General features: G+C 37.6%; 1 protein-coding gene across 2 annotated transcripts; it reads right to left on the minus strand.

Annotated features, from left to right (window-relative positions):
- Positions 1-553: 553 nt before the first annotated feature.
- faf2 (Fas associated factor family member 2) lies at positions 554-27064 on the minus strand. Of its 2 annotated transcripts, none has more exons than XM_073067610.1 (12): positions 26954-27064; positions 20279-20368; positions 17091-17159; positions 16685-16819; positions 16079-16155; positions 15610-15748; positions 13711-13796; positions 12449-12540; positions 7815-7992; positions 4967-5138; positions 2409-2552; positions 554-1429 (listed from the first exon to the last, which is right to left on the minus strand). In XM_073067610.1, exons 2-12 carry the CDS (start codon positions 20345-20347, stop codon positions 1247-1249), a joined length of 1344 nt encoding a protein of 447 aa, XP_072923711.1. In that variant the 5' UTR covers positions 20348-20368; positions 26954-27064; the 3' UTR covers positions 554-1246. The 2 variants fall into 2 exon arrangements, with proteins under 2 accessions (XP_072923711.1, XP_072923710.1); XM_073067609.1 differs by lacking the exon at positions 26954-27064 and adding an exon at positions 20455-20899.
- Positions 27065-27129: the final 65 nt, after the last annotated feature.

Genomic DNA, 27129 nt, shown 5'->3' on the forward strand with positions numbered 1-27129 from the left:
CACTTCATTATAATTAAATGAGCCAATATATTATTAAGGCTGATAGTTGTTTAGGTGGTAAAATAATTTCATTATTGGTTACCACCAAATATCCATTCAAGATCAAGAGAGAAGTCATATTGCATTTTGCTGGAACAGCAGAACAAATAACATGCAAATGATTAAGATGCTATTGAGTGAATGAAGTGCAATAATCCTAAACAATATTCCTAATTAAACAGTATTGAAGAAACAGTACATTTACTTGATGCATTGCAACAAACTGAAAAGGAGGAGGTCTTTGAACACATGGTTTAAAAGTAAGGGGGGAGGCGGGGAAGGAGACATGCTCCACTGAAAAACGTTAAATATCCTTGGTCCTATTCTCATAGGAAGCTATAAATATGCATTTTTCTAATAAGATTAAAAACATAGCACTATAAATAGGTGTAACAAATCCAGCAGGAAAAGCTGATATGAATTTGAAGCAACAATATCTGTACATGGAAGTACAGTAGTGGAGAATGACCAAGAACAAGCAAACATTGACTGGAAGCTCAGAAGGAACAAGTGGTGAAGACAATATAGACTTTTAATGCTCATTAAACCTGACTACTTAGCGCACTGTGAACAGCTACTATCAGTTGTAATTAAGTTACAGAAAATGGTTTAAAAACAAATCTATGCATACAAAAATGATTCAACACAATAAAATTCTAAAACAGTTTTAATTTAAACTGTTGGAATAAATTACACCTCGAGGACGACAAGGCTGCTCAGGTATTAAACATGGAGCAAGCTCTAGTTACCACAGGCACTATAGGCTGACAAACTACTTACTGAGGCTTCACCATAGCAAAGGCCATGGTAATAAGAACTTAAACCAATTCAGCTTCCAATAATTCAATAACAGCCAACCCTCCTTTGGTCTATTTTTCATCTTTTTTTAATAGAAATACAACATAAATATAAGTGTGGGGGGAGGGGGACAAAACCAGCAGAAAGGTATTAAGACCTTCCAATGGTGGAGAAATGGGTTCATTTATTTTTTTAATCTTCTGATGGAAAACTGCTCAAGGTTTCAGCTTTTTTGTTTAAAAGTAGAATATTGATGGACAGTGCAGTTCATCCCAGGAAATGTCGAGCAACCTAGCTGCATAGATCTTTGTCAATGTGTGCAGCAGAAACTTGGCTCGTTTGTGAAAAAGTCTCTGCAATCCTTTATACTGTGCAGCTATTGGAACTTATCCCATTACCGGTGTCTGATTCAATCATCAGTAAGATCTTGAACAAACAAGACTTCACAGCGGCTTAATCCTGCCTGCTGCAGAGTGGGGGGGTTCGGCTCCTTCTCTGTGGGCAAGCAAGGAAGCACTCTACGTGGAAAGTTAGCAACTATTTGAAATTTTTCTGGAGTTTCTTTCAAGGAAAACAAAAAGTCATATATTACCTAGAATGAAAGAACAGCATATTAATTTCTAGGAAAAAATATTATAACTTAAAGAAATGCAACAGCCCTTTTCTCCCTTAGATTCCCCCATTCTTGACACAGATTCAATGAATCATAGGTTATGATAGAAGGGCATTTCTATAAGTGCTGGTCCTTCACCAATATCTCTCCAACGTGCCCGCTATTCACTACTTCCACACAAGCCTAATCTTATCCTCCATAACATCCACAATTTCAAGAAGACATTGCAAATAAAAATGAAGAGCAGAAACCCTGACAGCTTTCTCAAGTTTGCCAAGGCCACGTGCAATGTGAATACCATAAGTACAAAATGAGATTATTAACAGAAAGCAGGGAAACTGAGAACCAGTTCAGTTAACTAAATGGGCAAACTCATGCACTTAGCAGGGATCAAATTTTATGGACAAAAAAATGGTAATGGTCTTTGCTACTTCTACATACTGTGCACATCTTCTAAAGCTTTAATTATCAAGTTTCAACAAATGGCATTATTAATGGAACTTTCAATATTAGCATGTAATTGTGAGAAAATGCTAAACATAGAAAAAGGAATGCTTAAACTAACAAAAGACTTTAAAAGACCTAGTTGCAAACTATTCATATCCAAACTGGGAGAACTGAAAGGAAGAAATGTTGCAGAACAACAATGCCAAACAATTGTCCAATTTTGCTCTTGGAACTGCCAAAAAGATCTGTTGCAATACAACAACCAGCATCACATTTTAATGCTTTGACAAACAAGTAACTGCAACTTCAAATTTTTAAAGTTTCCAAAGCAATTTACTAAAAACACTTTTGTTGGAGTGCTAATAAATGAAGCTGTAAAATGTTATGTTATTACATTTTAAACCTGTTATTAGCTTATTTGCATCCATGCCCCAACCATAATCTATCCCAATATTAAAGAAATGCAAAATTACGAGTATTTTATTACACAAGAAGTACAGAAGATACTTACTGTCAATGACTGGGTAAAAAGAAATCGTCGCTCTACTCGAGTATCATTTGGCAACTTAAAGACAATCTTAACACTATCTGGATGGTCTGGAAAAGGCTCAGGGGGAAGACGTTCAGACTTGCGTTCCTTCTCTTCCTGCAAACTCTATAGTCACACAAAAAGTAACAAATATTTTCCCCATTAAATTTATATGCATTGTTACATTTAATGCCAATTTGTGATAATTACTTAGTTTTAGGAGTCAAGTGCTATGTGGATTGAAATGATAGATAGATAGATAGATAGATAGATAGATACTTTATTCAGCCCCATGGGGAAATTCAACTTTTTTTTCCAATGTCCCATACACTTGTTGTAGCAAAACTAATTACATACAATACTTAACTCAGTAAAAAACATGATATACATCTAAATCACTATCTCAAAAAGCATTAATAATAGCTTTTAAAAAGTTCTTAAGTCCTGGCGGTAGAATTGTAAAGCCTAATGGCATTGGGGAGTATTGACCTCTTCATCCTGTCTGAGGAGCATTGCATCGATAGTAACCTGTCGCTGAAACTGCTTCTCTGTCTCTGATGGGAATTGATGGCGTGGTTTGCACATACAATCATTTAACCATGAAAACACGATCAAAATCGCTTCGGCACATGACACAATATGCAGAGGTTCTGGTAACATTGATATCTGTAGAACGAATGAATTTTTATTCAGAGTTCAACGGGCTATTTAGCTATTTAGCCCAAGTTGCCTGAAACTACCTACTTGTTCTGTCTGAGCTGATAGTGTGGCACAGTGGAACCACTAGCAGAGTCACCACTTGCAGCACCAGAGTTATTCTAGGTTCAATCTATCCTGGAAGCTGTCTTCATGGAGTTTGTATGTTCCCCATTACTACATGGTGTTCCTCCCACATCCCAAAGATGTGTGGGTTGCTAAGTTAAATGGTCACTGGCATGTCGTGAGTGGTAGAATCTGTAGGGAAGTTGCCAAGAATGTGGGGAGAATTAAAAAAACTGGAAATAATGTAGGATTAGAGTAACTGGGTGGTTGATAGTTGGGACTGACGTGCCCAAGGGCCTGTATCTGTGCTGTATCTCTATAAATATGAACCTGTTACCAATCCAGTGTAAATATGTTGCTATGTTGCTGAGGATTTGAAGTGATCTGTGGTCTACTCTGACTATACCAAAGGCAAATCAATGTAGAAACTGACGCAAGCCATTCGGTCTCACTAGCCTGTTCCAGAATTCAATACATTTTGGAAAGAGGTTGTAGATATGGCAGTCTGGAACAAACAAAAAGCAAACCGCTGGAGTTCAGAAGGCTGAGCAGCGTGTGTGGAGAAAAGATTAAAGTGTTGACAACTTCTTTTTCCCCTCCACTCCAACCTCGCCTCTCATTGCTGCTTTCTTTACCTGATGAATTCCTCCAACACCTTGTTTTGCTTCAGATAATGATACAGAGCAGGGAGACTAGCTACATTTGTTTTGAACCTGCATCTTAACCAGACATATACTGAGGCCACTTAAACCAAAAATGGTTTGTTAAACATTCCATTAGCAGACTGGCTATCAGGACACCGTGTTTGGTTAGACATTAACATGGAGACAAATACAACATTACACAATGACTCTTAAAATGAATGAAAGTACATAATTTAACTACCGTAGATTCCGGACTACAGAGCGCACCTGATTAAAAGCCGCTGGCTCTAATTTTAGAAATAAAATCAATTTTTTAATTGTAAAGGCCGCACCGGATTTTCGGCCGCAGGTGTCCCACGTTGTAATATGAGATATTTACACAGAAAGATATTACACGTGAGGATTTTTTAACTTTTAATTAAATCCATATGGTAACAAAAACAAATACATATTGCAAATGCTTTTTTTCGAACCGTGCCCGTAACGCGGCTACTTTTAAATATACGTTGCGTATACTTCTTTACTGAACAACATTCCAATATCTCCTAACGACTGGTAAAAAATATATATACTGCAGCCTGCCAGGAAAAGTTATTGATCGCCTTTAACTTAAAAGCAGCATTTCGCTCCGCCGCTCGACCCCCACCTTTCCGTTTATTCGCAAACGGCGTTTTCCCACAAGACACCGCGAAACCGGGTGTGACGTCATAGCATCCCGCGATGTAGTACAGAAAACAAATATAGTTAAAACTCTTCTAACTTTAACTAGAAAATGAATTACTAAGCGAAAATATTATAAACTAAATAACTGCCATAAGGCAGCACAATGCTTCGAGTGTTTTCCATGTTGATGAGGGTGAGTACAAATGACTGATTTACAATAATTTAATTGTGAAAGTGCGCTTGATTTATCGTACAATTTCATTGGACCTCTGTGAACTACTCATCAATTTTATTGGTCTACTGTTATGAGGCAAAATGTTTACGAGGCGGCATGAAAAAAATCATGTATTAGCCGCTCCGTTTTAAAGGCCGCAAAGTTCAAAGCTGTTCAAAATGTGGGAAAAAAGTAGCGGCTTAAAATCCGGAATCTACGGTAAATACTACTGTACATTTTTTTTTAAAAAAGCTTACTTGCTGCCTTCTTTCTTCTGCAAGCATCTGTTGCCTGACGTCCTCTTCTGCCTTTCTCCTTTTTTCTAGTTCTTCCCTCCTCTTCCTTTCTTTCTCCTGATCAGCACGAAGTGAAGCCAAATAAGCTTCATCTTGCTGTTGTCTCAGCACTTGCGTCTGATTCCTCTCCTCTCTGAAACAAAATTATGAGAACAACAAAAATATCAGCATGATCAGCTATCAACGCACACTGTTTACACGTCAACCAGTCAAATATTGGTAATTCAACACATCGATGAAATCATAAAGATGACACACTGGTGCCTCTACTTCATCAGGAGTTTGAGAAGATTCAGTTTGTCACCAGACACTTGCAAATTTCTGTAGATGGGCAGCAGAGAGCATTGGGACTGGCAACATCACATCCTGGTATGGGGAAGCTCCAATGCACAAGGTCGCAAGAGACTGCAGAGGATTGTAGACTTAATTGGCTCCATCAGACACACAACCCTCACCATTATCTAGGATTTCTTTGAGAAGCAGCGTCTCAAGAAAGTTTCATCCATCACTAAGGACCCTTACCATCTGGGTATTGGCCCCTTCTCATTACTATAATCAGGGAGGAGATATAGGAGACTGAAGACTAACACTCAACGATTTAGAAACAGCTTCTGCCTTGATGTTATCAGATTTCTGAACAGTCCACAAACAGTTTTTTTGGTCATTACGCTCGTAATTTATAAAAAGTTGTCTTTATACCGTATTGCCGCAAGATAAGCTTCATGTCAAGTGTCAGTGACAATAAGTCTGATTCTGACTTGAGTGTTTCAGAATTCCAGCATCTACAGCATTTTTGACGTTGTTTAATAAAACTATTTAAACAATAGTTTCCAATGAAAATTAACTACCATTTTAAAATTCATGCCCTACCCCCAAAAGTAGTTCTTGATGCAGTGAGTTCCACACTGTTTTCACTGCCAGACTTTGAAAGCAATTTAACATGATGGTCATTCCAGCTGGGATCACAAAGGGCAAGTGAAACCAAGTTGAATTTATATACAATAGAGCTGTGCTGTATCCAACCCAAAAGTGCTCAATGCCAAAAATTTCAATCGTAGTACTAACTTTATTGACTACAAACAAGTACTAGTACATTTGCAAGAACAAGTTTGCAGTTACCTGGTTTTCTGCATTAATTACTCATAAAATATGGTCTGATCTTCATCCAAGTCACAATAATAGACAAACACGATCTGTCTAAACTAATAACACACAAACAATTGTACTTATCATAATTATTGAGTACACCATTTAAACGATCATAGTCTAGGGTCAAAGAAGTCTGTGAACGACTGCGATAATGCCTTCTACAAAAGCTACTTGGAGTCAGGTGTTCCAATCAGTAAAATGAGATTAGAAGTGAGAGTTGTAGGGGTGCTCTGGCCTAAAAAAAAACACACTAAATCAGGTAATGCTCTTCAAGAAAGATTTGTTTATGTGCACCATGACTTCAACAAAAAAACTTTGAGGACCTTAGAAGAATTGTGGAGATGCACGGAGCTGGGGAAGGCTAGAAATGCATTTCTAAATACCCATGCTCATCAGTCGACAGTAAGACAAATTGTCTACAAATGGAGAAAATTCGGTGCTGTTGCTAGTTTCCCTAGGAGTTGACGCCCTGCAAAGATTACACCAAGAGCACAATGTGCAATGCTAAGGAGGTGAAAAAGACCTGCAGAAATCTCTAGAACTTGCTAAAGTCCCTGTTCATGTGTCCACTATGAGAAAAGCAATGAACAAGAATGGAAGGACACCACAGAGGAAACCACAGCTCTCCAAAAAATTACATTGTGCACTCCTCAAGGTTGCAGAAGATCACCTGGATGTTCCACAATGCTTTCTGGGACAATGTTCTGTGGACAGATGAGAAAAAAGTTGAACTTCTTGGCAGAAATGCACACTGTTATGTTTGGAGGAAAATAGACACTGCACACCAACACCAAAAGCTCATCCAAACTGTGAAGCATAATGGAAGGAGCATCATGGTTTGGGGCTGTTTTACTACCTCTGGGCCTGGACAGTTTGCAATTGTTGAGGGAACAATTAATTCAAAACTATATCAAGACATTTTGCAACAGAATGTCAGGTAGCGTTCTGTCACCCAAAGCTTAATAGAAGTTGAATGATGCAACAAGGCAATGATCCAAAACACAAGAGTAAATGAACAAACGTAATGGCTTAAAAAGAAAATTCGTGTTTTAGAATGGCCAAGTCAGAGTCTAGACATTAACCCAATAGAGATAATGTGGCATGACCTGAAGAGGGTTGCTCATACAAGGTAACCCAGAAATACTGATGAACTGAAACAGTTTTGTATGGACAAATGGTCTAAAATTCCTCCGCACTGTTGTGCAAGTCTGATCAGCAGCTAAAGGAAATTTGCTGCTAATGGAGTTCTACCAGTTATTAAGTACAAGAGTTCACGTACTTTTTCCAGACTGGACTGTGAATGGTTAAGCAATGTGTTCCATAAAGACGTGAAAAGTACAACTGTTTGCATGTTGTTAGTCTAGGATGATCATGTTTGTCTATTATTGAGACAGATGAAAATCAGACCATATTTATAAGTAATTAATGCAGAAAACCAGGAAACTGTAAAGTGCTCACAAACTTTTTCTTACAACTGTATATATTTGGAAAAAGCCCCCTATCTCTCTGAAGAGTCAATGCATTATTTTATGTACTACGTTATGTTATTCCATGCATTCATCCACATCATGGATTTGGTTACATCCACTATAATCTAAATTTGAAAATTAAGGCACACATTCTGTGATTAATGAAATAGTATTTTCCATCTATATCTTACCTATCAAGTCGTTCTGATACCAAATATGTAGCATTAGCATCCATAATAAATGTCAGCTGATTGACAAAGTCTTCTGCCTGAAGAAGACCTTCCAGACGACCGACTACTGTCATCCTTTGCTCTTTCAGCATAATCATCGCCAGAAAAGGGTAGGTATTCTCCCGTAAAGTCTGAGATACTGTAATACATAAACACATATTAGCTCACTTTAGAAGAAATAAAACTTCTCATTATCCAACTTTTTTCCCCAAAGTTCAAAGTAAATTTATTATCAAAGTACACGTCACCAAATACAACCCTGAGATTCATTTACTTGCAGGCATACTCAAATAAATTCAATAACTATGATAGAATCAATGAAAGACCACACCAACTGGCCATACAACCAGTATGAAAAAGACAACAGTGTAAATACAAAAAGAAATAACAAATAATAATTAGAAAACATGAGATGAGTCCTTGAAAGTGAGTCCATAGGTTGAGGAAACAATTCAGTGATGGGGCAAATGTATTTAAATAAAGTTATCCTCTTTGGTTCAACCGCCCAATGGTTGAGGGCTAACAACTGTTCGTGAACCTGGTGGTGTGAGTACGGAGGCTCCTGTATCTTCTTCCTGATGGCAGCAGTGAGAAGAGAATGACCTGGGTGGTAGGGGTCCTTGATGATGCTTTACTGCGTCAACACACCATGTAGATTGGCTCAATGGTGGGGAGGGCTTTACCCATGATGGACTGGGCGGTATCCACCACTTTTTGTAAGCATTTCCATTCAAGGGCAATGGTGTTTCCATACCAGACTGTGGTACAACCATTTAAAATACTCTCCACCACAGAACTACAGAAGTTTCTCAAAGTTTTAAATGCCATGCCAAATCTTCGCAAACTTCTAAGGAAGTAGAGGTGCTGTTGTTCTTTGTTTGTAATTGCACTTGTGTGCTGGGCCCAGGACAGATCCTCTGAAATATCACTGAGGAATATATAATTGCTCCTCCAGTAGTCAAGAAACAACTCCTTGTTGTTGCTGTTGCACCACTCAGCCAAATCTTCCAATCTCCCTCCTATACGCTGATTCATCACTACATTTGATTTAGCCAATGACAGTGATGTCATCAACAAACTTGAATATGACATCGGAGCTGTGTTTAGCCACACAGTCTCCATTCATATATTCACACTTCGGCCTCCCATACAGAGTCACAGACCAGCTGATTTTGTGCTTCCACCGATACAAAGAAGCATCTCCTGAAATGGGCACCAAAACATTTGAATCTTTTTCACCTAGGCAAAAGCTACACAAGAACCCACTAACCATATAGATTCCAAGGCATTTTTGATTAAATTATGATTAAAGAACCTGTAACTGGTTCTTAAGTGGTCAACAAAGCTGTTTCATCAAACTCACGTCTACAGGTCCAAGCTGCCATTTGTAGCTCATGAAAGACTCCCCCCACCCCCAACTCCCCCATACTTCACCTAACCTTCACTTTTACTTCTTTCCTTAAACACCCTTATGTCATTCAGTTCGTCTATTCCTTTCATTGCCACTTCCAGCATGGACCTGATGAAATGTTAACTTGATTTTTTTTCCTCCACATTTGCTGTTTAACCTATCCATCATGTTCTATTTTTCAGCATCTGCAGTTATATTGATAGACTTTAACCTGACTGATTTCCTCCACAAGTGAATACACATTGTGCACAGTCCAACAGCACCAACACAGGCCTGTTGATTTAGCGGTTCTAGACTAACTATCAAACATCCGTCCATACTAATTCCATTTTTTTAAAAACAATAATTTTTAGCAAATTTCATTCAATTCCCCACTACTCTCCTGTATACTAGAGTCAATTTACAGTGTCCACTTAACCATTCCACATTAAAAGCCCCCATCAAATAACTCTTATTCTTTCCCTGGGAAAAGAGCACCACTTTTTTCAACTTTTCCCCCCAGGTAGTTCTAACCATCACTCTAGTAATTTTTTAAACCTTCTCCTGTGGACCCACTATCTTTTTATAGTACACTAACTAGAACTCTTCACAGTACTCCCAGCCCCTTTGTTAAAATCTAATCAGTGTCTAACATGACTTCTCTGCTTTTAAATTCTAACCCTCAAGAAATGAACCCTTGTTTTTCTTAATGACTTTATGAACCTGCACCGTTCTGAGAATCTATTCATTTCCTATCCTTTTTCCATTTGGTTTCCACTTACTTTCTAGAAATGCACTATCCCAACACTTGTGCACTGAAATTCATTCTCCAACTGTATTATTTCCTTTATGTAAATAAAAAATTATTTATTGACATTGGATACACTTCCAATTGTCACGCCCTCTTGCATTTTAATGACATTTAGTAATAACTATTTAAGCTTTAATAGGCAATACAAGTTAAAACTACTACATCTTTCAGTTTTCTCCAGTGATGTAGCTATTGACTGAGACAACAGTATTGTAATCAAGGTCTCTTTCAGAATTTTAAAAAAAGTTTTATACCATTCCCTGCACCCTCTGCCAAGACATGTCACCTTGCATCTTTTTCCATGTCACCTTTTTCCATCTTTCATGTCACTAAGTTCCTGACCACACACCTTTCAACATTCATCCTACACAGGCTCCTTAATTAGTCTGGGTCATTGAATATGAGTTGACCTAAGTCCTTTTTATCTTTTCAATTCTGTTCTTCTATGCCCTTCAAGATTTCTCAAGTAGGGTTTTAAATCCAAAGGTTTTATATTTTCTACTTTGTCAAGTATGTTGCAATCTTAATTAACATTCTGTATAAACACTTAAGAACTTGATTAAAATTGCTCTCTACTTTCAGGTGAGGATTCTTTCATGTGATTGGTTGCCCAGTCAATGTTATCACAGCCATGAGGCATCAGGGATCTCTGAACTGAGGCATGACAGCAACAGGAGTTGATCTAGGGAAGTTTGTCATCACACAGACTGCTGGATCTTTGTCAGGCACTTCTCTCAACATTCCCTGAATCTCTACTTGCAACAAGGTCAACAAGAAATGCCATTACCTTGCCACTGGTGGCATATTGGACCTTCAAAACTGGCCACTAATATTACTAAAAGGAATGAAGAAACTGCACATTGAATAATGTTGAAACACTCCAGGAAGCTACTGAAAGGAATGGAATTGCTCAAGGGAAATAAGTTATCAATGGCATGAGTTTGGGAATTAAGCCACAATAGTCATGCTCCAGCACTGGAAGGCTCCCTGGAACAAGATATCTTTCACTACTCTTGGGCAAAGAAGAAACAGACGTCACTGTAAATAACATAAGTACACACAGAAAGAACAAATATAAACACCAGGGAAGGATTTGCTTTTTAAAAATTTTTTTTTAAAAAATCACATGATGCAGCAAGTCTACCACAAGACTAATTAATCATCCAACTATTATTTGCATCCGTAGTAGTTATTAGGGACAGATCATTTAAAGTTGCAGAGGAATGGGAACCAGTGTGGTAGGGCAGATAGTGCAGCGGTTGTGGGAAAATGATGTTAAGCCTACATACAAGGATAGGAACCGCAAGGTTGAGAATGTTCTTGAGTTGTATTTATTTCAATGCAATAACTATTGTAAGTAAGTGAACTTAGAGCATGGATCAGCACATGAAATAATGACACTGTAGCCATTAGTGAGACAGTGTTGTAGGAAGGCAGGACTAGCAGCTCAATGTTCTGGGATTTCATTGTTTTAGATATGATAGATAGGGGAATATTAAAAGCAGAGGTGGCATGACAAGCCAGGGAAAATGTCACAGTTATGCTCAGGTAGTACAGACTGGAGGGCTTGTCTATTGAGGCTGTATGGATGGAACTGAGAAATAAGAAAGGGATAACCTTTCTTTGGAAGTAGCATCCCAGGTAGATAGGATCATAAAGAGTTCTTGGCATACTGGCCTTCATACAATAAATGTACTGAGTATAGGAGTTGGGATGTTACATTGAATTTCCAAAAGACATTGATGAGACACAATTTGGAGTATTCTGTGCTGTCCTGGTCACCTACCTAGAGGAAAGATATCAATAAAATTGACAACATGCATAGAAAATTTACAAGGATGTTGCCAGGATCTGAGGACCTGAGTTATAGAGAAAGGATGAATTAGTTAGGACTTTACTCCCTGGATTGCACGAGAATGAAGAGAGATTTGATCAAGGTACACAAAATTATGAACTGAACAGATAGGACTAATGCAAGCAGGATGTTTTTCATTGAGGTTGGGTGAGACTAGAACTAGAGGTCATAGGCCAATGGTGAAATATTTAAGGAGAACTTCATGCAGAGAATGGTGCAAGTATGAAGAGCTGCCAGAAGCGGTGAATGCAGGTTCGACTGCAACATCTTAGAGAACTTTGGATAAGTACATGGATGGAAGGGATATTGAGGGCTATAGTCTACATGCAGGTCAATGGGACTAGGCTGAATGATACGGCATAGACTAGATGAGAGAAGAGGCCTGGTTCTGTAGTATTCTATAACTCTATAATAATTTTAGCATTACCATTCATTTAAGGCATACTTTCAGTTTCAGTGCAAATAAGTAACACTGAATTAAAAAAGTAAATTTCTTTAGTATATAAGCAGAGTATTTCTGTAAAGCTATAAACACTTACCCCTATAGCCTTCTGGCTTACTGGTGGAACAGGCCCAGAAAAGCATCCTAGTGTTGATGAAGTTTACTACCTCTGGAGAGCACATTGTATTACTGAGGTAGAAACAAATTGACATTTAGTTATCCAAAGACAGAATTCTCAGGACAGTCACCCTCAATCACACACCCTCTCCACACCACTACCAATATGTAGTGGAGAAACTTCATGATAGGTCAGCATCTTCATGTGGCCATTAGTAAGCTGACGTGATACCCCTGCAGTCAAATATCATTCTTAAGGTCTATCTAGACATGCACATAAAGAACAGCTAACACGAGGAAATCTGCAGATGCTGGAAATCCAAACAACACACACAAAATGCTGGTGGAACACAGCAGGCCAGGCAGCATCTATAAGGAGAAGCACTGTCGACGTTTTGGGCCGAGTCTTGTTGAAGGGTCTCAGCCTGAAATGTCGACAGTGCTTCTCCTTATAGATGCTGCCTGGCCTGCTGTGTTCCACCAATATTTTGTGTGTGTATAAAGAACAGTCACTTTGATTCTTACTGGAGGCATCCTGATTACTGCTCAGCCATATTTCAAAATATTGAAAATTACAAACTGGAAAATAAAGTTGTTCTTCACTGAGCCAATTTACACAGTACAGAATCAGAACTTAATCAAATCAGAATTTCAACAGTTATATATTGAAATCTTCCTCTAAAGTTGTCCAAGATTCTAATTATTATACTATTCCCAAAGGGGCCAAAATGAATCCTTGCCCCAATGAACCTACTGAATAATGAATGCATTCTCCACATTTTCACCCAGAGCTATCACCACTTACACAGTAACAAATATGGAACGATACTTTCCATGGTCTCTGGGATACGCTCATTTAAATATCTACTTTAATTAACAAAAAGTCAATTAACTAGTCAAAAAGTGACACAACCAATTGGTTTGCCATCCTTAATCTACACGCACATGACTGTTAAGGCAAACATCAGCAGCCAAGCGGGTCAAAATCAGAAATGGGCTCTCCAAGGCTTGGCAACTTGATCTATTAAAGCATCAGGCCATCAGCAGCTGCAGACATTTTAAAAACATTAAAGAAAATAATATTTCATACCAAGCTGATAGTAAAGTAGCCAGAAACATGTAAACAATGCCCATGAAGGTAGTTGTAGTATTACTGAAGACACTATATACATACAAAAATGATCAAGCTTGGGTTTTGATGAAATAACAAACCAGAGTTTAGGTACAACACACTGCACTCACCGACAGAACTCATCTGTATCCTGATGGTCATCTCCATGAAGATAAACTAATAAATAACGAAGCTCCCGTTTGGCATCATTCAGTGCCTGGATTCAGTACAAATAATAAACCAGATAAATAATGAGAGCTAAAGCTGTACAATAATCTACCAATTTGAATATGCAAACAGTAAAACTAACTAAACAATTTTGATAAAGGAAAATGTTGAACACTTAAAATTTTGAACTACATTTTACAGAAAATGCTTGGGTAACCTAGAAAGTCTAATCTGTACATTTAGTAGCTCGCGGCAATAAAATAAATGCCACTATTCTTCCTGCAATTCAGCTTATAACGAATAGAACTAAGTTGTTTCCTATATAGGTAGAAAAATTCGGAACAATCTGGCATGACAGGAACACATAATTAGCTTTACTGAAAAACTGGCCATGTTTCTATGCTTAATTACTATGCAAATATGCTCCTCTCTTCTTTGACCATAGCCATATTCCATGTTTTTTTTTTTAAAAAGTATGTATTAGGTAGGTAAAATGTAAAGTATTGTTCCTTTTGGACCAGCATTAGAGTCTCAGCAAATTAATTACATTTAAAAAGAAATACAAATCTTTATCATTTTCTATTAATCTGCAAAAGGCTAGGCCATGTAGCATTCTGTTCACAATGTTGTGCAAGGAATAAATTCACAAATCTTGCTTCATAAAAATGTTGACCTGAAATGGAGATGATAGATCCACATGGAGCCTCATTCCTGCAATTCTTTTGCAGTTTTATTTGTTGTAAAGAAACTATCTGTCCTTTTTTGTTTACTTTCAAACAGATGCTCAATCAGTATGCAAGTCTCACTATTCCAGTGTTCCAACAGCATGTGATGTACAGTGCATAAGCTGCAGTATATTATATATTTAATAGCAGAATACTAATCTTCATTAATATGACACTCATGGACTGGTTTCTTGGATGGAATAGCACTAATATTCAAGTTTATGTGCAGTTTATTGTCATTCAATCACACATGTTTATACTGCCAAACAACATTCTTCTAGATCAACACAGCACAGTTCATACAACTCAGAGACACAACACAAACTAACATTACCACAAATAAATTTACAAAAAAAGGTGCATTTATGACAGAACTTAAAAAGTAAACAGTATAACACTACTGGTACTTCATACACAATGAGACTTGGGTGGTGGCAGGAGGTTCAGAAGTTTTGTGGCCTGGGGAAAGAAATTGTTTCCCTCCATAACAGTTCTTGTCCAAATGCTACAGTACCTCCTGCCTAATAGTAGAGTGTCAAAGAGATTGTTGGATGGATGGGAGGGTTCATTGACAATGTGAAGAGACCTACATATGCAGTGTGCTAGACAAATATTTAATGGGTGGAAGCGAGGCCCTAATGATCCTCTCAACAGTTCTCACAATCCACTGCAGGGGCTCGTGGTCAGGTGCCTTGCAATCCCCATATGACACAACTGGTCAGGACACTCCTGACTGTAAAAGGTGGTTAAAAATGGGGTTAAAGAGCCTCGCTTGCCTCAATCTCTTCCAAGAAGTTAAGATGCTGCCATGCTTTCTTCACCAAAGAGGTGAAGTTGAGGGACCAGAGGAGACTGTCTGATATGTGAACTGCAAGAAACTTGGTACTCTTAACTCTCTTCATGGAGGAGCTGTTTATGTGCAGTGAGAAGTGGTCAGGCTGTATTTTCCTAAAGTTAATAGTCATCCACAAATATTAACAGTGGTGGCTTCAGAAATAGTTTACTATTACAATTCTTGAGGAAATATATCTGCAGAACCAAAAGTGGGTAGAAGTAGTACTTCAAATTATTACAACTGTAGAACACTCTCAACAGCAAACTTCAAAGAAAATAAAAAAACTGGACACTTATACAAACCTGACTGTATGTTCCTTGATAGAAGACTGGATGAATCCTCCCATATTGTTCCTCAAAATTCTGAATGAATGAAACAACATCTCCAACAGGGTCAGTTACGCGGCTCCGAGGATCTGGCCGAATAAATCGTATTGCAAACCTATGTAAAACAAAGAGTTTGTTTATTTATTTACAGATACAGTGCAGAACAAGCCCTACCAGCCCAATGAGCCATGCCACCCTACAATCCTATTTTAACCCTAATCACAGGACAATTTACAATGGCCAATTAACCTACTAACCAGTACATCTTTGGGCTTTGGGACGAAACCGGAGTACCTGGAGGAAACAGGGAGAACATAATAACACCTTATAGACAGCGTCAGAACTAAAACTCCGATGACCCGAAATGTAATAGAGTTGTGCTATCATTAAACTCAAGCTATATTTTTAATAAATATATTTTAAACAAACTATCACAGAATCTCACCTAAAAATGTCCAGTAGCGTGTAATAGGTGAATCGGAATGGAAGCATTATCAAATAATAACTCCATCCTAAGAGACCCTGAAAAATTGAACAGGCATCATTAATACCCACAAAGCGGGAACTCAGAATTCGGTTAAATATCACCAGCATGTCATCAAATTTGTTGTAATCTTAAATAAAGACTTGAATTTCAGTCTAATTTAGCACATAAGGTGATCTACTGCTTCACCATATTATCTACCAACCCAGAAAGTAAACAAAGCTACAATGCAAGATAGAAAGCTTATGTAATTCAAATAAGGGCTGATCTAAGAAATTCCTTTAATATTAAATTACTTTCCAATTTAGCTCATTTCTAATAGCAAATGTCAACCTGTCAGGCTTTTCTGGAAAATTAATACATAGAAAGAAAGTGTGACCTGTTCACAAGATGTGACTATGAAAAATAAGGGACCATTTTATTGACACAAAATTAAAAACTGAGTGCTCGATGCAAAATAAACCAAATGTAGTTATAAACAATTCAAAATACAATAATACAGTACAATTCCAATTGAACTCTAATGAATTTTACAAAATAAATCAAATAACTCTAAAATGTAGTTACCCTGGGCTGTGGTCTTGAAACTACATAACTATAGACTCGGTGGTCAGCTGTGTGGACTTGAAGTGGTCGAGACGAAGGTGGGTTGAAGACGCTGGGAACTCCTTCTTGTTCATTTAACCTATCTTGAACAGCTGCCTAGAAAAGACATGGAGGTGTTTAAGAAACAAAACTGAATCAAGGATAAACCCAATCCTTATAAAAACTCTTAAAATGAACCAATTCATCCAACCATCAAAGTATATGGGTTATAGTAAAAGCACCGTACACTTTATGGCAATGCAACAATATTAACATGCATAGCAAAGAATTTTAAAATTACACATAATTTTAAAGTCAAACAGGAAACATCAATACCATAACCAACGATAACATTTTACACACATATAAGAAAATTTGCTTTCTTTACTTCAATATTCCAATGGTGCTGTTCCAGTGTGCGTCGACATTGGTCCATTGAGTCGATACCAGTCAAATCCTGCAGTGAAATGTAAAGAACACCTTTTTTAAAATCAGTCACTTTTTCATCTTTTAAACAATAACTTTAATGATCTGATTATTAAAGATGTTGACTGATAATTTATTGATTTATGAGTTCTATTAGGCAAGTTTCCTCTATCTTTAGCATTTTCAATGAAAAGTTAACTTCTGCCAGTTCTGGAACTGGCAGAAGAGCTCTGGAACTGGTACACAATGCTCAAAAATACAGAGTTTTGATTCATCTGCATCATTTCAGTATTTAATTGCATTAATTTAGTTGTCTCTACTCTGTATCACTGCTTATACAATATACATTTTGTACAAATATAAATTTCCACCAATATTATAAAATCAAAGGCATTACCTTTGCTAACACCTATACTTTCTGGCTTTTACCATTCCTCTCATTAGTAATTGTCTGAAACTGGGCAAGACCATTTGCAACTTTGGAGATATTCCTCTCCCCAATATGAACTTCCAACCATAACAACTCCAAGACCAAAATTATCGCCACTGATCTGTTTGCATTGAATTATGACCATGTATCAATTCATCCGCTGCCAAAACCCTTGTCTTGACTTTTTCTTGGCAAATGCTGTTTTAAATTGACTTTAAATTGCAAATGCTGCTGTTGACTTGTCCCATATAAACAATTTAATATGACACATACAAGTTTAAAACTGTAATTAAAGTTTAAACTCCAAGCTATCAGCAGCTTAAGAACATAAACATGAATATAATGTCAGAATGGTCTCTTTATTTTCTTGCTCTCCTTATAAGGAATACAGGAAACTGTCCTGCCTCGACAACATTCATTCCACCACCCGATAATGACCGAGAAAACCACAAGTGCATTCAATTTTACCTACTTTTGCATTAGTTTCAGTTACATTGGCATTCTAAAAATACAAAAGATCAAGTGAGATATTTCGTACCACTAAATTGAAACTACTTGAGTTTTGGGTGCAAAGTGATTGAGGCCTTGTTCACTGCAGTTTGTTCTTTTTCCAAATAATTAAAATCTGCCATAGTGCTCTTCCATTTAGTATTTTGATTTCGGGCATTTCCTCAGAATAAAATTATAACAATTTATTTAAACAATTTCTGGATTTAACCATATTTTAATATGGACACAGAACATAGAACAGTACAGCACAGTATAGGCCCTTCAGCCTACAATGCTGTGCTGACATTTTAACTTACTTTACGATCACTCTAAATCTTCCCTCCTACTGAACCCTCCATTTTTCTACACTCTGTGTCTAAGAGTTTCCTAAATGCTTATTTACCTGCCTCTACCAGCACCCCAGCAGAATATTCCACAGACCTAACACAATGTGTGTAAAGAACTTGCCTCTGAAACCCCCTATACTTTCCTCCATTCATTTTAAAATTATGCCTCGTTGTATTAGCCATTTGCAGTTTGGGAAAATGTCTCTGGTTATCCATTCAACCTATGTCTCTAATCATCTTTCACACCTCTATCAAGCAACCTTTCACCCTCCTTTGCTCCAAAAGAAAAAAGCCCTAGCTCACTCAACCTATCTTCAAAAGACATGTCCTTAGTCCATGCACCATTCTGGCAAATCTCCTCCACATTCTCTCTGAAGCTTCTACATCCTTTCCATGAGGTGACTGCAACAGAACACAAGATTCTAAGTGTGTTCTAACCAGGGTTTTATAGAGCTGTAACATTACCTCATGGTTCTTGAACACCTATACATCATAAACTTCTTAACAACCCTATGAACTTGTTTGACAGCTTTGAGGGTTGTATGGCCAAGGTCCCCAAGATCCCTCTATTCCACCACACTGCTAAAGATCCTGCCATTTACCCTGTATTCTGCCTTCAAATTTAACCTTCCAAAATGAATCACTATACACTTTTCCAGCTTGAACTCCATCTTCCCAGCTCTACATCCTGTCAATATTCCATTGCAACCTACGATAACCCTTTACACTATCTATAACTCCACAACCTTCATGTGTTCTCTAACCTTCCCTTCCACTTCATCATCTATGCCATTTATAAAACGCACAAAGAGGAAGAGGACCCAGAACAGTTCCCTGTCATCCAGGCAGAACATTTTCCATCTATTATCAGCAGCAGCCTTCTATAGGTCTATAGGCAAAGTAATTCTATATTCACACAGCCAATTTTCCTTGGATCCCATGCCTCCTGACTTTGTGAATAACTCTATTTATTGAGGGGGAACTTCATCAAACGTCTTATTAAAATTCATATACACCACATCCACTGCTCTATCTGCATCAATGTGCTTCGTCACATCCTCAAATAATTCAATCAGGTTCCTGAGGTATAACCTAACCCTCACAAAGCTACACTGTAATACCCCTAATCAGACTATTGCTTCTCAAAATACTCATAAATCCCTTCTCTAAGAATATTCTCCAATAATTTGCCCACTGCTGAAGTAAGACTCACTGGACTATAATTCCCAGGGTTATCCCTACTCCGTTTCTTGAACAAAGGAATAACATCTGCCACTCTTCAATCACCCAGCACTACAGTACTCCTGTGGTACATCCACGGGATTCCCAATTTCATTTAATCCAAAAACCGGATACAAAATATCCAAAAAGCATTTAAACGGTAAAATCAAATTAATGCTTTTGAATAAGTTTCTGTATAGAATTTTAAGTTAAAGTTTTAATAAAAGTGTAAACACTGTTCTGTGGGTTTACTCCAGCTCTACTTGGATTCTTTAGTAGATTTCATTAAGTCAACATCATCGCGTTTAACTATGCAGTATCTGCAAAATGAATGTTAAATTGGTTACCGTTAACGTTTGTTGCCAGGTAATGTTTATTTTGTACTTAAGGTGAATTAAATCAATTCTACTTTTTCAACCGTAAGCATTTCTACTGTGGAAAATACGTTAAATAATATTGTCACTGATAAATCGAAGCAAGGGTGGAATAATTTGTGTCAGATCGGGCTTTACCATAAAATTTTATGAGTAGGGAAAATGCCACAGGTGCAGAGACTTCAGCGTTTCAGTCTGATTAAATAAATCTAAAAAATGAATTAAAAAGTGGTCTGGAAAAGTAGCCAGTGTCACTTTCAGTAGTATTACTTTGCATTAAGATATTCACCTGAAACTGCAACAGTTTCTCTGTCTGTTCTTGCGTTAGTTCCTCCTCTTCATTGCCAGGCGCCGCCATCTTGGACTTTGCGTTACAGGCCTGTGCGGAAGTAGATGATCTTTGGGTAAAGTCACACTCGTAAAACCCCCCAAAAAACAACAGCTCAAGGATATTCGACTTCTGACCTTGGGTTATGATTCGAGAAGTAGACCAGGCATTTCCGCGGTTGAGGATTTGGATTTCAATGCGCTCGTTCCCTGCCAGTGCGCCAATGCCGAAGGCAGCCGAAGCTATTCGGCAATTGTCGGGCCGTCCCAGTGTCGACCTCAGCCAACTAGGTTAGCGGCGGAGTGGAGGGGCAGGATGAGGGAATTCTGTTTTTCCGAGGCTGAGGCGGTGCGGAGTGGCTCTGCAACACTCGGATACGCTGGTCCAGATCCAGAACGCGGCCGTATCGACTCCGGCCCGGGTTCTAGAACTCGGGCCGCGCCAAAATTCACAGACTACCCCTGTACTTCTAAAGACACGTGTCTTCGTTTTTAAAAAAAAGCTCACCTCCGGAAATATTGGACCACAGAGGCCAATCACCTACAATACTGTGTTTAATCATCGACGTGCATTAGCCAACAGAGTCATTCAAATAAATTTTAAAAAACAGGAAATGCTGGAAACACTCAGCGAATCAAATAGGATCTGGTGTGGTAGGAGCTGCTTAATGTTTCCAGCCTCTTGTGTTTTTTTTTAAATTTGCACTTTATCAACAGCTCTTTGATTTTCATGTACAATTAAAACAAGCACGGTAGGAAAAATTATGCGCATATATTGCTAGCGATTTCAAATTTATCGCCATGTTAATCATGTTCAAAGAACTGAACAACTAATAACATTTTAAAATACTGCTTATATTGATGCGCGTCTTGTTACTTAGAACAAATGCAAGAAATTCCAAAGAAAATGATTCTGGCGAACGAGTAAATCTGCAGATGCTGAAGGGGTTCGGGCCGAAATGTCGACTGTACTCTTTTCCTAAATGCTGCCTGGCCTGTTGAGTTCCTCAAGCATTTTGAGTGTGTCTTTCTGACAAACTGATTGCATTGACATTGCTCTGTATCAGTTGCATGGTTTGCAGTGGGCAGAATATTGTTATTGCTCTCAGTGCTGTTAAACCATAAAGCCAAATCACTCCAGATAAATCGATCAACAGTGAATTCTGACATGAAGGGCACAATTAATGGAATCCCAAGTCAAACAAAACATCCACAATCTTGACATGTTTACAATGTTACAAGGTGTTAACTTCTGAATCTGTACTGTGCACTTCACTGCCCAATGATAACTAAAAGCTTCAAAGGTTTGCAGCTTCAGGGAAACTGTAATGGGGAAAAGAAACAATGTTTCAGAAGTAATAATGATGAACTTCACTATGCCATTGGTTTTCAGTTCTCCAATCATAACCCTGTGATCAGTTGCTGTAGAATATTGAACTAAGGTAGGTAAGTCAACAGTCTGGTTGTGTTTTTGGGCCATGAACAAGGTGGTGGTTCACAGATTCAAACCAGGAATTTTGTTGCTTGTTCTGGCTCTAGCTTAGTAGTGCACCACAATAGACTGTGCTCCAGAGGGGTTGGAGTACATTTTCTGACATGGTGAAGTTGCAAGCTTATATTTCATTTATAATGAGGCATATTGTTTGTAATCAATTAAAATATGGGACTGAACGACTTAAGGGAAAGGCAGCCGGGATGGTCTTTGGTTTCATTGTTTCCAAGCAAAAAAAGAATTACTGAGAGTTTTGTCCACCTAATGGTTATTCTAAGTGGGTAGACACCAAATCAGAGTAGATGTGAAGTGATCTCATTGTTTTGGCAATAAGTCACCATCTAACCACACACCTGGAGAATGAGAGTTTAAACAATTTACTGGAATGTGATGTACATAAAAACAGATCAAATTTCAGATATATGTGGCATCTTGCTAAGCTGTTTCTGTCATACAGCTCTGAGCTCTCATAATTATCAATGTTTTATGTTTTATCATGGCTATATAGCACATAAAGATGATGAAGGTATTTTTGCTTCTTCAGATGAATTGCATTAAATAGGAATATCTTACGGCATCTTTTCAAAGAATTACACATCGCCATTAAATTGATATTTATATGTCAGTAACCATTTTTTATAATGATCACAATTGTAGAATACTCACTATAAAGCAAGTGGAAATGATCTGCGATATAAACTATTGTGGAGACAGAACTTAGAAATTCAACAATAATTTACTTGCAACCTATAATCTAATAAAAAGTCCCAAAGCAATTAACAGGAGCATAATCAGACAGATATTGACCCTGAGCCAATTAATCTGACATTGCTTAAGCATAATCAGGTGCTGTAGACACAACTTGTCTTTTGGTATATACCCAAAACATAATGCTGGAGAAAAATTACACATGAGCAGTAGAAGAATTTCATAATTCAACCCATACTATTCAGGAAAATGTTCAAAGGAGTTTTTTTCTGGTTAAGGTTATAACAGCCAAATCTTAAAGCATTTTGGTAAAGTTATGCCCTTTAAAAGATTTGTCCCATTGGCTTTACATGTTTTTTCCATTTGTAATATTTAATTGGCATAAAACTTCCTGTTTTTATACCATATTTCTACATATTTTCTGAGGAAAAGATGATTCTTCATAATATATAAGTAGAATTAATACAATATTAGTCATAGCTCTTAATTACTATAAGTGGTATAAAAGAAAAATGTTAAATTAATAAAATACTATGATTAGTTACATGTCATCCCTTGGTAAAAGTAGAAATTGATGCTATTAAAGTCCCTAAGTTCTGTAGACATACGGAGAGCAATATTATTTGAATAATAATTAATTGAAGTGGCATAGGAATGGCCTGGTTTTAAGACATTTGAGGTAATTGTAAAATGAGTAATGTCTGGTAATAGTGTAAAGAGATTGATTTTAAGATGGATTTTATTTAAAGGCTTCCAATGGATGAACTTTTTAAAGATTTGTTTGCTGGATACAGAAATTGCCATTCAGGCCTGCAGTTACACGTATGTGGACTTTTCAGAGAGCAGTTAGGATCAATGGTACTATGAATCTCAACTAATAAATAAGCCTGACCTCATTCAGACAACAGGTTTCCTATCCCCAGAGTGCATTCGTTAGACTATTTTTAGAACAATCCATTAGTTTCATGATCACTATTGCTGATATTCACTTTTTACTTACATCTTAATTTTGATTTAATTTATTCACTGAATATAAATCCTCCAACCGTCAGGATAGGTTGTGCATTCAATTCTCCAGATCCTGAGTCCACCATTTGCCCACCATTGCTCCCACACCAGCAGGCACAGGAAGAGCTTCTTCCCTGAGGCTGTGACCCTGCTGAACCTCACATCACAGTGCTAAGCAGTATTGCACCCATATTGTACTGTCTCAGTACTTTTGTATTTGTGTGCTGTAGCACTTACTTTTTATTCACAGTTATTTTGTAAATAACACTATTGTGGTGAACTACATATACCTGTCTGGACTGCTCCTGTGGCTCCTCCCACAGACCCCTGTATAAAGGTGATTAAGGCCTGAGCCCGGCCTCATTCTCCAGGATGTAGTGTTGTTCATTCTTCCAGTCAATAAAAGCCGATATCTCGCTTCTTACGTCTCAGAGTGAGTTATTGATGGTGCATCAACTATTCTTCGCATTTCTGGTTAGTTTTAACTGCATTTCATTGGCTTTGTATCTGTACTTGGCACATTGACAATAAAGTTGTATCTAATCTAAGCCTCTAGATTCCCAGTCCACTAACAAAAATATGCTAGAAGTAGTTAATTGAAGTACGGAAATAAGAGATTGTATTAAAATGCAATTCGAGTTTGAAAGGAGAACCAGTCTGTACACTCTACTGTATATTGTGTACAAAGCAGGCATTTCAAGCAAATACCTCCACATCACTGAGACTGGAGAATGAACACATCATCTGAGAGAATGCGTGAAAAATTTACTAGATTAGCCCAGGAGGAGAGACATAAGTAACCTAGAAAAATAAAATTCTTCATTTCTGCTAAAATTATTACTTCAGTTGAGAAGACTGGAGAGGTGGTTTAAAAAGTTTTCTGCGGCATTTGGGGAAAGCAATGCATAAATTGACATTACTTTCCTTAGGGAAAAGTAGAGAATCAAAGAAAATGGGGAGATAAGAATTGAGTGAAAAAAAAGAAATTTATGAAATAATAATTATGATCTGGACTAGAATTCACTGTTTGAAGGAGTGAATGAAGGAAATTTAGATGAGGCTTTCAAAAAGAAATTAGGCAATGATGTGAAGGAAACTAAGTTCAGAGAAATTGTAAAGTGGCCAGTGAACAGAACAAATTAATGTAAAGTCGAAATGCTGTAAACACAGTGCAGCTCAAGCAGCGCCTGTAGAGCAAGAAATAATTAATGTTTAAGATCAGTAACCCTTTATTAAAATTCTTCTGAGCCTGCAATATGTTAACTGTGTTTCATACTCCGTGACTACTACCTAAGGACTTTTAACTTTATTTCAGGTTTATAAGCCTGCAGCATTTTGCTTATAGGACTAACTGGACTACTCTAACAAAGAGGCAAAGGGACTAATGATCATATTTTCTGCTATTATACGTAATTTTAAAAAGTTAACATTTCCTGTTGAGACCCTGCATCAAGTTAGAGTGCTGATGGAAGGTCTCCACTCAAAACATCCCCTGAATCTGTGTCTTGACTGATTCTGTTAAGGCCACTGATTTCCTCCAGCCGTTTTGTTTTGCTGCTGGTTCCAACATCTGCAGCCTTTTGTGTCTAGTCACTGACCTTCCATCAGAATAAGAGATAGTTAGAAATTTAACATGCATTGCAAAAAAGGAGTGGAGGAAACAACACATATTTAGAATGAGGATCAATGCTGTCTTAAAGAAGGTGATTAACAAGCTCTCACAAGCCTCTGTCAGTCAGCACCTTTATCATTTGTATCAGTTACTCTTGGTTTTGATACAGTATTATAGGTTTAAGATTATTTGTTAATAGACTTGAAGTAACAAGATGATAAACTTGAAATGCTAACTTTGTTTCTCTCAGCAATTTTGACTGGCCTTCTGGGGTGTTTCCAATTTGTCTGTTTATACAGTGTATCAGGTTTTCAGCATCTGCAATTTTTTTGTCTGCTTTCCTTTGCTACATAAAGCTTTATTTTCACTTACTGTCCTGTTTTATTGTCTGAGTTGTTTTTTTGATTTGGCACCTTGAAGAAGCAAGTATTTTTATTAAATTATTTTTAATGATGATAAATGGTTGCCTCATTAATCCACTAGGAAGGATAGGACATTGTTGTTGGCAGATAGCAGAAAAATGAAATGAATACTGCACTGTCTCCACTACCTCTGAAGCAAAATAAAACAGGAAATATTGGAACTACTCAGTAGGTCAGGCAGCATCTACTGAGAAACAAGCTGAGTTAATGCACAAGGTCAATGACTAAACCTCTAGCTAAACTGCAAAATTGTACATTCTGCAACATTACGTCTCAGCAACAAAATTTTGAGCCAGTACATCAATGTCATATGCTATCCCGTACACTAACAATACATATTTAGCTAGAGATCAGATATTTAAGGCAAGAAGGAAAAGATATAAAATGGACTTGTTTCCAATTTTTCACACAGACGGTGTCAGGCATATGGAATGAGAGATGAAGCTGTAGAGGCAGGTAATTTAACAATAGACAGATGCAATGGCAGGAAAAGTTCTCAGGGGTAATGGCCAGATTGGATTAGCTCAGATATACATCTTAGTTGACATGGGTGAATTGGGGCAAAAGGCCTGTTTCCATGATTTATGACTTGATAATGTGCACAGAGAAACTGGCTCCTTTTGGGCCAATCTGGCAAGGAGGCAAAGAGCAATGGCACAAGAGGGAAGCAGACAAAACGGGGATATGCAAATATCTCAGTAAGCAGCTACCAGGCAGTGTGAAAAATGCAAGGTGTAATGGACCATCTACAGAGGTTTTGAAGAATGATCTCAGCCCAAAATGTCACTTATCTATTTATTTCCTTTTATGCTGCCTGGCCTGCGTTCCTCCAGCGTTTTGTGTGTGTTGCCTTTGAGACAGTTAGCCTGATTGGCACAGTCAGTGACACCAGTTCTAGAACTTTAATTGGATTAGGTGTTAGTGTGATATCTTCACCAGCAGAAGTGTAAGAGGGGCACCTCTTTGACCATCATAGGCCCTCGATAAGTGTTGCAACTTATCCCTGACAACTAAGGAAGGATGACAATTGGTTCTCAATGAGATTGTAAGATTATTTTTTTAAAATATAAAAGCGAAAAATGTTCATTTATTTTAAATTGCTTCTCTCACTAATCACCTCTGGAAAAAATATGCCAACTGATTTTGACTTTTGCAAATTAACACTATTAATAAAAAGTGTTTTTGCCCTCTTCTGTAAATCATTTGTTTCCTTAATAGTTCAGCCAATATTATTAAGATGTTACATTACAGTTCATCACAACTCTGCTAAAAGTTATTTACCTGAAATATTAGCCCTATGTCCCTCTTCACAGACACTACCCAACCTCCTGAGTATTTTCTTTTTTTCCCCTGTTTATTTTATATTACATATTTCCAGCATCTGCAGCGTTTTACCTTTGGCTCAGTTCTCCTGAACTGGTTATGACAGTCCTAAAGAACAGTCCCAGCAAACCAATACCGTGCCGGAGAGTCACTCCCTGGAATTTAAGTACTGACATGATAATCAGGCTGGAATGTAACCTTTGCACCGCAGGGGTGGTCACGCGCCGACAGGGCGGGGCTTCGGAGCC

Source organism: Hemitrygon akajei, chromosome 15 (genome assembly GCF_048418815.1).
Source record: "Hemitrygon akajei chromosome 15, sHemAka1.3, whole genome shotgun sequence".
NCBI classification, from domain to species: Eukaryota; Metazoa; Chordata; class Chondrichthyes; order Myliobatiformes; family Dasyatidae; genus Hemitrygon; species Hemitrygon akajei.